This window comes from Saprolegnia diclina, assembly GCF_000281045.1.
Source record: "Saprolegnia diclina VS20 unplaced genomic scaffold supercont1.30, whole genome shotgun sequence".
NCBI classification, from domain to species: Eukaryota; Oomycota; class Saprolegniomycetes; order Saprolegniales; family Saprolegniaceae; genus Saprolegnia; species Saprolegnia diclina.
In genome coordinates this window covers 19,690-30,064 of record NW_008246097.1, presented here as the reverse complement: position 1 = coordinate 30,064, position 10,375 = coordinate 19,690, and the positions used below count along the sequence as shown (strand labels likewise).

General features: G+C 59.5%; 6 protein-coding genes across 6 annotated transcripts; 2 read left to right on the top strand and 4 right to left on the bottom strand.

Annotated features, from left to right (window-relative positions):
• Positions 1–308: 308 nt before the first annotated feature.
• On the bottom strand, positions 309–929 carry SDRG_09347 (hypothetical protein; the record flags this gene model as incomplete). Its single annotated transcript, XM_008615273.1, has 3 exons — positions 566–929; positions 372–519; positions 309–319 (listed from the first exon to the last, which is right to left on the bottom strand). The coding sequence occupies exons 1-3, from the start codon at positions 893–895 to the stop codon at positions 309–311; spliced, it is 489 nt and encodes a 162-aa protein (XP_008613495.1). The 5' UTR covers positions 896–929.
• A 47-nt stretch (positions 930–976) lies between these two features.
• Positions 977–2,794, bottom strand: SDRG_09346 (hypothetical protein). Its single transcript, XM_008615272.1, has one exon. It carries the CDS (start codon positions 2,759–2,761, stop codon positions 1,058–1,060), a length of 1,704 nt encoding a protein of 567 aa, XP_008613494.1. The 5' UTR covers positions 2,762–2,794; the 3' UTR covers positions 977–1,057.
• A 1,229-nt stretch (positions 2,795–4,023) lies between these two features.
• SDRG_09345 (hypothetical protein) lies at positions 4,024–5,005 on the top strand (the record flags this gene model as incomplete). Its single annotated transcript, XM_008615271.1, has 2 exons — positions 4,024–4,072; positions 4,122–5,005. 2 exons carry the CDS (start codon positions 4,024–4,026, stop codon positions 5,003–5,005), a joined length of 933 nt encoding a protein of 310 aa, XP_008613493.1.
• On the bottom strand, positions 4,999–7,116 carry SDRG_09344 (hypothetical protein; the record flags this gene model as incomplete). Its single annotated transcript, XM_008615270.1, has 10 exons — positions 4,999–5,128; positions 5,173–5,379; positions 5,427–5,787; positions 5,838–5,924; positions 5,978–6,105; positions 6,158–6,418; positions 6,463–6,545; positions 6,594–6,636; positions 6,689–6,918; positions 6,959–7,116. 10 exons carry the CDS (start codon positions 7,114–7,116, stop codon positions 5,061–5,063), a joined length of 1,626 nt encoding a protein of 541 aa, XP_008613492.1. The 3' UTR covers positions 4,999–5,060.
• Positions 7,117–7,355: 239 nt separating this feature from the next.
• Positions 7,356–7,824, top strand: SDRG_09343 (hypothetical protein). The gene is made up of 2 exons (XM_008615269.1): positions 7,356–7,603; positions 7,657–7,824. Exons 1-2 carry the CDS (start codon positions 7,376–7,378, stop codon positions 7,783–7,785), a joined length of 357 nt encoding a protein of 118 aa, XP_008613491.1. The 5' UTR covers positions 7,356–7,375; the 3' UTR covers positions 7,786–7,824.
• SDRG_09342 (hypothetical protein) lies at positions 7,727–10,318 on the bottom strand. The gene is made up of 4 exons (XM_008615268.1): positions 9,580–10,318; positions 9,447–9,533; positions 8,192–9,396; positions 7,727–8,145 (listed from the first exon to the last, which is right to left on the bottom strand). Exons 1-4 carry the CDS (start codon positions 10,307–10,309, stop codon positions 7,837–7,839), a joined length of 2,331 nt encoding a protein of 776 aa, XP_008613490.1. The 5' UTR covers positions 10,310–10,318; the 3' UTR covers positions 7,727–7,836.
• Positions 10,319–10,375: the final 57 nt, after the last annotated feature.

The window sequence follows — 10,375 nt, the reverse complement described above, 5'->3', positions numbered from 1 at the left end:
GATTCGCACCATGTCCGTGAGGCCCAAGTTGCAGGCCGGGGCTTCGGTAAAATATGTCGGTGGCCTGCACCGTGATCGTCGGTGCAGGTCCCAGTGGTGCTGGCCACGACAAATACCCGTCGTCCACCAGCTCTGCCAGACGAGCGTCGTGCGGCTGTTGCTGCAGCAAGCGTCGGATCGTTTGTGGGACGTGCACCAAAGCCGCGGCCGAGAGCGCCGCGGTGCCAATGCTGACGGCTTGTCGGGCATACACGGCATTGTTTCGGCGACGAGCGTAGACGACTGCAAGCGCTCCGAAACGGCCCGTATCAAGGTTGCGCTCGTAGATGCGTACCATGAGCACCGTTCGGAGCTGGGGCAGCTGAAAGTACTGCTCTGCGCGCAGAATCGCTCTCGGAAGACCGAGGTGCCGATGGTCGACTTCGACGACAAATCGTGGCACGCGAAGGTCGCCATCGGCCGGCACGAGCTGAATTGGGGCGAGCTGGGCGTCCGGGTAGCGCAGAGCTCGTCTTCCGTCTGGAAACAGCCCATGAAAGACGCAGGTCCCACCACCGGACTCCACGATCTCGCCCGTTGCGATGGAGTAGGTGGCGATCTGTCGAATGATCTCGTCGACAACGACCCGATGCGTAGGACCTTCCGCCATCTTGTCGATGTACACGTCGGCTGTGGTCGATGGAGCTTTGAGTGGACCGAGAAAGACCTCGGAGAAGCTAACAAACTTGAAGTCTTGACGAAGCCAGCTCTGGAGCCACGCCTGGAGCGGGATCGCAGTACCGATGAGGAGCGGACCGAGGGGGCAGTCGTCCGGGCGCTTGCGGAAGACAGCGACCGCTTCGTCGAGCCCACTGAACGTGAGTTTGCCATGCATGGGATCGAAGGTCGTCGCCATGCTGCGCGTCCCCGTCTCTTTTTGGATAAGACGCTCAACTGCAAAGTTGAAAATGCACTTTCGAAAACAAACATTCCAACGGTACAATGCAAATCGCGGCCGGTTGATCGGAGTGGACGGAGAATGAACTCGAGTTAAATTAGACTACGGGCGACTCGCCCTCTATACGTAATCGTGGGCAATGGACGACGTCTTGCGCTTCTTCTTGGGGCCCAGCAGCTGCATCCAGCCGTGCACAAGCTGACGCTGCCCGGCGGCCTGTAGCTGGCGCACGGCGACTTGCCAAACTGCGTAGAGGACGACAGCCAGCGCCAAGAGACATAGCGTCCAGGTATCCACGGCGTCGGTGGCGTCGACGATCGGGGCTTGGCGCGCGCCCAAGAGGAGGTTGCCGGCGCCAATCGCAAAAGCAATCACCTTGCGTTCGGCCTGCACCACCGGGTGCGTCGGTGGCAGCGCCTCGACGCTCGACGGCGCCAGCGGCCACGGCAGCGCCCAGCACGGCTGACCCGGCCCGAGCTCGCCCGTCCACGCCACCGTGTACTTGGTGACGCTGTGCGTATCTTGGTCAAAGCGCTGGAGGTGCGTGAGCAGCGGGACTTGGTAGGCGTCGCCGCTGATCTTGGCGCTGTTGCGGTGGATAAAGACCAAGTCCCCGTGCATGTCCCGTTGGCCCATCGCGACGCCGCAAAACTGGAGGCGCCACGGCAGCTGGGTGCCGGCAATGACGGGCAGCGACGCGATGTAATGAAAGGACGTCTTTGTGCTCAGGAATGCGAGGCGGAAGAGGTCCTTGTCGCCATACACAAGTTGGAGGTCGTCGACCAAGTTAACGTCATTGGGGCCGAACGTGAGCGCCATGAGCATGTGCAGCGCGGGCAGCGATGTGGCGCGGTTGATGAGCACTTGGCCGCTCTCTTGCTCAAACATCCCAATGGGAAATGGCATGTCGAGGTACTCCCAGAGAAGACTGTCGCCATCGACGTGGAATAGCGTGTGCGACGGCTGCCAGTAGTCGGGCCAAAACACGGCGCCTTTGGCTTGAAAAATGGCCGACTCGAAAAGGTACGTGGGGTCGCGCAGCGGGATGTTGTCGCAATCGAGCACGAGCACTTGGTCAAACGACGAGTGGTAGATCGCGTACGGCTTGGTGCGGAATTTGGTCGCGCGCGGGTCCGTGATGGCACGCAGCACCACGTTGTCGGTCTGGACGAGCCGCTGTAACACATAGTTGGTTCGCGGGTCCATCTCGCTTGGGCGATAAAAGAGCTCGATGGGCAAGAGACAGCCGTACGTGCGGAGGAGCTGGATGATGCCAAAGACGCTCGGCACGACCGCTGGGTAGATGGAGAAGACGAGGCCGCGGCTGGCCGTGCCCGATATCACGGGCGCCGGCGCGTGCTCGTAGGCCGCCGCGCGATGGCGAAAGTCGGTGAACGCGCGCGCCATGCTGCAGGTAAAGTTGACTTCGTGTCCGATGCTGTGGCACGTCGTGGCCATGACGCGGTACGTGCTGCCACTGGTTCGGTTGCGCACCTCGCAGTAGCCGGCCTGGCCCGACACGATCGGGGCACCGCACGACTGATCGGACGACGGACGCCGCTGGCCACGCAACGGGTCGCAGTCGCTCATGGCTCGCCACGCGACGCACTCGAACTCGTGGGGCTGCCACACGGCGGGCACGCTGTCCAGAGTCAGGTTGCGCGCCTCGTTTGTCGAGGACAGGGGCGGCAGCGCGATGTGGAAGAGGCCCGTCATGTAGGCGACGAGCGCGCAGGTGGCGAGGAGACATGCGACTCGGGATGTGCTTGATGCGGCGGCGCCTTGGCGGCGCCAGGACGCGCTTGGTGGTGGCATTCGCAGCATGTAGAATGGCGCTGCCTCTGTGCAAATTGGAAGAGGGTATGCGTTGAATAGTGTAATTGAAAGATTGAAATAGTATGAAAATGGACACACGCGGTTCGTGCCGAGCGTAGATGTACTAGGAGCTCTTGCATGGTTTGCGTGCACGAGCGATGGATACAGAACTCTCGACTTTCCGGAGCGAGCGAAGTGGCACCGTCATGACAGCGCATCATGCTTGCTCACGTCATGGGCTGACAGCGTTTGACAGAACACTATTTCCCTTCGTAGAGACCGTAGAGACATGGAGACGAAATATACCGTTTATGTCGGCGTATTTTCCCAATATATCCGTAATTTCAAGCGAACAATCCGTAATATTGTGGTCAAATGCCGACAAATCCCGTTTTGGCCGTCAAAGTTTTCTCTCCAAGTTACGGAGCGTGAGCATTTTGCCGGAAATTACCGACCGCTTGAGAATGCGCATCGCAGCGCGCACACCGAGGCCCAACGAACTAGCGCAAGGTGTATTATAGCATATTGTGGAAAAATACCCTCGGTGTTTGGTCCTTTCTCTCCTCCTGCTCTTTACCATTTAGCGCTGTTCCGCGTTTGGAAATTTAACATTTAGCGGGATTTCCATCGAAAAACGCATTTCCGGTTTGAATCCCGCAATATTGACCAGCAAAAAGGGTCGTACACCATTCAGCTCCAGTAGCCCGTTCTACTACACTGTAGAGTCCTTCTAGATAGTGCATATCTACCGAGCGATCCTCACGTTTGCTCGGTGTGCCCGCCTTGTCTTCGGGCATCTCATGGGTACAGCTCGTGGCTCGTGGCCATGCACATCGTCGTGTGACAAGGGCGCCTTGACTCTGCAACCGTGCCTGCCAGCGCTTTCCAGTACAGAGGTACAGTCCATGTACTCGCGCGATGGAATCCACGAGCTGCCGGATAAACGTTCCCAGCACCATCACTCCTCGCACATGTCCAACGCCGTGCGACAGCGCCGCGCTGCTTCCACCGACGGCGTTGAGCGTTGACGTCCACCAACGACAGTACAATACTGTACATCTACGGCGAAGTTAGTTAGTCGAGCGCTGACTCTAGTCTTGGCTGCTCGATAACGTGGACGACTCGGAAAGAGCCCGCTCGCTGATAACGACAAATATGCAGTGAATCCAGTAACGTGTCCACCGCCGTCCACATGTACCTTCCGGATAACCGAGTCGCAATCGGATTTCCAAAAAAATACTGCCGCATTTGTCGAATCTCTCGCAGGCAGCATGGGCATGGCCGCCAAGTCGATGCCGATCCGCTGGGACATCCTCCTCTGTACGTCGCCGCAATAGGCCTCGCCGACTCACGCCGTCGCGCTGCGTAGACCGGTACCATCCTCGGCGACTCTCGCCGGCGCAGCTGCTCGTCGCTGCGGCGGCCCTCCTTGTGCTCTTCCAGTACAATGTGGTCTACTCGCGCACCATGTACCACCAGGCCCACAAGGCGCCGCAGCCGGTGTATGGCCAGCCGATCGCCAAGATCGTGCACCAGAGCTGGGTCTCGCTCGAGACGATCCCGGCGTCGGTCAAGAAGCACAAGACGGTCGAGTCGTGGAAGGCGCTCAACCCGAGCTACCAGTACCGCTTCTGGTCGGACGACGACATCCCGATCTTTGTCGCGCGCCACTTTCCCGAGTACGCGATTCTCTTCCAGCGCTTTCCCGTTGACATTATGCGCTCGGACTTTTTCCGGTACCTGGCAGTCCTCAAGTACGGCGGCGTCTGGAGCGACATTGACACGCTCTGCCTCCAGCCCATCGACAAGTGGGCACCGACAATGGCGCCGCGGGGCGTGAGCATGATGATCGGCGTCGAGCTCGATGCGTCCGACGTGCTCCTCGACTGGTGGAGCCTCCAGCTGCAGTTTACGCAGTGGACGTTCGCAGCTGCGCCCAACCACCCGATCATGCGGCACGTCGTCGAGTTCATCTACCAGCGCTTCAAGGCCATGCCAAACATTCCGACACACGTCCACATCGTCACGGGCCCGTCGATCTGGACGGAAGCCATTCTGGACTACTTTGCCAAGACGACCGGCGTCTCGTCGATCCACGGATTCCGCTTTCTCAAGGAGCCGATGCTGCTCGGGGACGTCGCCATCATGCCCGTGACGTCGTTCAACCCGACGAACCCGCCGATGGGCGGCCGAGGCATCGCTGACCCCGCGTCGCTCTCGGCGCACCTCTTTCTCGGTTCGTGGAAGGAGTAGAAGAATCCCACACATAATATATGTAATCAACAAGACGCAAGTATCAAGGTATCAACTACACGCCACTGGTGGTAAAGTTGCCGGTGGGACCAACACTGCCGTCGGCGCCGCCAGCACCAATGCCTACACATATCTTGCCTCATGCCGAGTCGCTAGAGAGGGACTACCCGAGACGCTGACAAAGTACGTCGTGTTGGGGCGGAGGTCCGAGAGCAGTGTCCAGTCGCTCACGCCGCGGTACACTTGCACGTCGTTGAGCATGAGGGCGTAGCCTTGCACGTCGTTTAGGGCCGGCCACGAGACGTTGGCGGTCGACGACGTGAGATTGCGCGCGTTCGGCGCAGTCGTCGGAGCGTCCAGGTAGTAGTACGCGGCTAGCCCACACAATAGACACTCAGACGACAAGAAGATGGAGACGTACGGGGCGTATCGAGAAACGTCGGCCAGCCCCACGCCGCGTAGCCCTGGATAAAGAGCCCGAGCCCGATCGCCTGGACGAAATATGCAGGTCGCGTCGGAAAGGCCGTCGCCGGCAGCAGGAGGAGACCAATTTGGACGTGGTGGAGATGCAGGAGCGTATGCGGGTACAGGCCGTGGACGATGGCCATGTAGACAGCGACTAGAGCGTACAAGCCAAAGAGGGAGACGAGCGCTTTGCGCTGGTAGAGGTGCCGCAACAATAGGAAGGCAAGGCCGAGCGCCACGAGCCCGAGGAGCCCAAAGACAACGTACGTCCACGCGTTCACGCCCGAGGTGGCCACGTAGCCGCCAAAGTTGAAGTTCTAACGCAGTCGACTTGGACGATAGAAGAAGACGCCGGTGGAGGACTTACGAGCCACGGAAGGTATCCAAACTGGGTCAAGTGTAGCATGAGGTGAAAGGGCACGACCGAGAGAAGACCCCAGTACCCAAATCGCTCCTAGTATCAAGGTATCAAGTTCCACGGGATGAGGGGACTATGCATGTATATACCTTGCGCGAGTACGACGCATAGTTTGCAAACGTGTCTTGCACAACCCAGAGGTGCAGGCAGTGCACCGCGACAAGGACGATCGCAATGTCGGTGAAGAGATGGAGGCTCAGCGAATCATAGTCAAAGCCTAAGCCATCATAGCGTCCAGAGATATTTGCAACAAATACAAAGGCGCCTACTGGTCGGTGACGCAATGAGCGTCACGTAGACGTAGCCCCAAACGCACTGCACGTGCGTGAGGAGCGCCGGCGAGAGCGCTGGAAACCACGCCAACCCGAGGGTTGCGGCAGCGCCGACGCTGAAAATGTACCACGACAGGTCGACGCAGTGCGAGATCGAAGCGGTGTCCAGGTAAAAAGACATGGTCTTGGGGAACCACGAGGCAAATGCTTGGGTCGTGACGCCGTGCTGCGTGGACGCTGCAAAGCTCATGCGCTCGTCTGCACCATTGTCGTCAAGCGCGATGTAGAACGCAGAGCGATACCGTCGTAGCGCATGAGGCCACAGCCGCCGCCCGACCCGATGGCGCCGGCGTGGATCGCAGCCTTGCAGATGCGCGAGTCGCCGCTAGTCACAATCATTAGTGTCGTAGTCGGCCTTGAATTGTACTTTTACCGGTACGGCCCCGACCCGATGACCGCGAGCGCCGTCGACTGATCTACGCAGCGTCAAATGATGCCGTTGCAGATGCTTGGTCCAGTAGAAGGTACCAGAGAGGCAGCCGCTGGGGCACCGGAAGGCGAACCAGTCGGTCTGGAAGGGCTGGCAGTCGATGCCATGGAGGCCACAGTTGGGTCCCTTCCAGTAGCCAAAGTACCGGCAGCCCATCATGGCTGGCGCTTGGCCATTGACTTTGGCAGCGAAGAAGCTGTAGTAGAAGAGGGTCGTGAGCACGCTGCTGACGACGACGAGGTACACGGCGATAGGCATGTGCTGGCGCCTAAGCAAGGTGACGCACGCTCCGTGGATGACACCTGTACCAGCGATGGGGCGCCGCTTTGAGCGCGTCGTAGTGCGTCTCATGGACCATCGGCGACGACGGCGGCGTATGCTCATCGATCGAGAGGCGGTGGACGCGGTGGACGAGGCTCGGCCGGCGCTCGGTGTCGACCTCGGTGGCTTCGGCCATGTCGATCATGGCAAAGTGGAGTACTCCCTTAAATAGATGCAACATATTCTTAAGCAAGGCAATTGCATTGAGAGATTTACTCGTTCTAGTATATGAAACAATGCTATTTCCCTAGAAACAACAGTTGGGGAGTTGTTTTGAATAAAGCCCCTTGCTGTCCTGTGTAGCGGTTACGGGTAACTCCCTCTTTGTGATATATTAGATATGAAAGGGTTTCTCGAACCCGCAGAACTATTCAGTTTCCAAGATGGACGGGTACCGGAACATCATGGGCGGGAAGCTCAGCCTCAAGGCCAAGGGGATCCCGGTCAAGGCGAAGAAGGCGAAGAAGGCGAAGAAGACGAGCCGCAAGCAGCATGAAGACGGCGAGGATGGAGAGGTAGCTGCGAAGAAGTCGACGTCCAAGAAGGTTCGGGTCGACGACGACGTCGTCCTCGTCCCGATGGGTAGCATGACGGAGGCGCAGAAGAAGCATGCCAAGTTCAAGTCCAAGCGCGTACGCAGCATCTTGCATCCTCGGCAGGCTCATGATGCGATGCATGTATGTAGGAAGAGGAAGATATCCGCAAGCAAGCGTCCAAGACGTACCGCGAGCGCGTCGAAGAGTACTCGACGTACCTCGGCAACCTCACCGAGCACCACGACGTTCCGCGCGTCTCGGCAGCCGGCAACGGCTAAGTCAACCGAATGGAACACTCGTATTATGCTATGTAGCGATTCGCTTTCCGCTTACAAATCGGTGCGGCCCGACGCCGTCGGGTTCTGCACGTACGGGATGCACTGCTTGGCCTGGGACCAGTCGCGCCCGCGCTTGTCGCCGCACGTCATGTAGAGCTCGCACGCATGCGTCGACGAGCCGTGGCAGAAGAGCGGGTTGTTCTTGCGGCACTCAATGTCCTGGACGAGGCCGCCAAGGACGTCGACGCGGGGGACAATGTCGTTCTGGGGCTTGATGGTCACGACGTAGTCGCGGACGTCCTCTTCGTTGATGTGGAAGCGACCGCGGCTAAAGACGAGGCCGGGACCCGAAAACGAAATCTACAAACATCATGAGGCGACGGCCGACGTCATGGCTCCATCCTACCGCCGGCGACTTGGTGGCCGCGCCGACCATCGCCGCCATCGCACCACCGAGCGAGTGGCCCGTGAGGATGACGTTCTTCCCCGCGGCCTTGAGCGCCTGGACCTTGCGGAGCACGGGCATATAGACCGGCTCGGGCGTGAACCGCTCGAGCATGTTCATCGAGAGGAGCTGGACGACAAAGTCGAGCGGCAGCTGGTTCAAGAACGGGATGAAGACGTTGGCGAACTGCATGATCGTGATGCCGAACCAGTAGTGCATGTCCTCCAGCGCGTCGGCGGCCGACGCCGTCCCGCGGATCGCGACCACGGTCGCGTTCACATCGAGAAAGTCGACCTGGAACCAGCACTGGTGGTCCGAGTTCTTGTCCGAGAAGTCGGTGAAGTTCCAGTTCGAGAGCGCTGTCTTGTCGAAGCGCTTGTGCAGCATGTCGATCTGCAGCGACGTGTTGGAGCCATACGCAGCATCCGCGATCAAGATGAAGTCGATGATGTTGAGCCCGCTCTTCTTGAGGTCGCAGATCGGGTACCGCGGGATGTCGCCCCAGTGCTTGAGCGGCGTGTACTGGACGACGTTGTCGTTGGGCGGCTCAATGTGAAAGTCGCCGCCCGTCACGAACGTGCCGACGACGAACGCCATCGAGAAGAAGACGAACGAGACAAGTACAAACGAAATGACAAAGTGGCGGAACGCATTGCCAAAGATCTGCGGCCAGCGGCGCTGGATCGTCGACGTGCCGACGACGAGGAAAAAGCCCATGATGGGCCACCCGAGGAAGAAGACGGCGAGCGAGAGGTACGCCGAGAGAATCAAGCACGGGATGAGCACGAGGAGGCGCTGATCGAGCGTCAGCTTGCGCCACGGGTGCATGATGCGCTCGCGCAGCGCCAGCGCCTTGCTGCTGAGCGTCTCGGTCTTGGGCTCGTCGCCCGCGACCGGCGTCACCGCGGCGGCGTCAATGTTGATGTAGTCGTCGCGCTTGGACTTGCAGCAGCACGACCAGGCCGGCGCAATGCACGCGGTCGCGCGGTCGACGAGGTTGCGGAAGCTCAGCACGAAGCGGAAGCCGAGGTCGAGCAGCCAAAAGCTCTTGAACGTCTCTTCGTGCACGATGGCCTGGATCTTCTTCTCGAGCTCACGGCGCGTGCGGTGGTAGTTGGCGACAAGCTCGCGCATGCGGGCGTTGCGGCTGCTCCAGTAGTGGCACACTACACGCTGTCGTGAGCACTTGATATCTCGAAACATGCAGCAACATTACCCATCCAGAGCGCGAGGTAGAAGCCCATGGTGTAAAAGCCGACGCGGAGGTAGCGGTAAAACGCGTCGCTGATGCTAAACGTGTCGACTAGACAGAAACATCTAAGTATCAAGATAGTATCAAGACGACGTACAGAGCACGACGAGCGCCGCCGTGGCCGTCACGATCTCAAACAAGATCGGGCAAATGAAGTCCACAAGCACAAAAGTCGAGTAGTCGATCGGCGGGCCGTTGTACTGCGTCGTGCCAAAGACGACGGCCGCGCGGTTGGCGCGAATCACGCTGCGGATCGCAAACTGCCAGCGGCGAACCGGCCGCATCTGGCGGTGCACGAGCTCCTTCTGCTCCTTCTCGTGGATCGTGTCGTCGACGAGCGGCTTGTCCTCCGAGTACGGGTCGTACGTGATGTGGCGCGGGACGTCGTCGAGGGGCATCTCTCGGTAGTGGCGGATGTAGTGGATGACGACGGCCAGCGAGAGGCGAAAGTTGGGCAAGCTGCCCTCGCTGCTGTCGAGCGCGTCGCGGAAGAGCCGCGTCGACTCTTCAAAGACGTACGAGAGGAGGATGATGAGAATCGGGAGCGCGCCGAGCATGAAGAGCGAGCGCAAGATGAAGCCGGGCGCGGCCTGCGCCGACGGCAGAAACACCGAGAAGAAGACTTCCATGAGCACCGAGAAGGAGAACATGACGATGACCATGAGCACCAAAAACGAAAGGTACGAGAAGCGGAACTGGCAGATGACGCGGTACCACGCCCACGCGTCCTGCTCGGTCGTCAAGAGCCGCATCTCGAGCTGCTTGATGTCCTCTTCCTGCGCTCGCTCGAGCGAGATCGGCTCGCGCGACTTGATTGACGGCGCCATGTGCAAAATGCAAAGTCAGTCAGTTCGGCTGCCAGCTCACAAGATACCACCTTTTTTTACCCATGT

What these genes read in the sequence shown, in the direction of transcription:
- SDRG_09342 (XM_008615268.1), bottom strand. Translation starts at nt 10,309, where the DNA reads ATGGCGCCGTCAATCAAGTCGCGCGAGCCGATCTCGCTCGAGCGAGCG. An exon ending in GGCGGCGCTCGTCGTGCTCT is followed by an intron (nt 9,534 to 9,579) that starts GTACGTCGTCTT and finishes GTTTCTGTCTAG; the next exon opens with TCGACACGTTTAGCATCAGC. An exon ending in CGGCCACCAAGTCGCCGGCG is followed by an intron (nt 8,146 to 8,191) that starts GTAGGATGGAGC and finishes TGATGTTTGTAG; the next exon opens with ATTTCGTTTTCGGGTCCCGG.
- SDRG_09343 (XM_008615269.1), top strand. Translation starts at nt 7,376, where the DNA reads ATGGGCGGGAAGCTCAGCCTCAAGGCCAAGGGGATCCCGGTCAAGGCG. An exon ending in CCAAGTTCAAGTCCAAGCGC is followed by an intron (nt 7,604 to 7,656) that starts GTACGCAGCATC and finishes GCATGTATGTAG; the next exon opens with GAAGAGGAAGATATCCGCAA.
- SDRG_09346 (XM_008615272.1), bottom strand. Translation starts at nt 2,761, where the DNA reads ATGCTGCGAATGCCACCACCAAGCGCGTCCTGGCGCCGCCAAGGCGCC.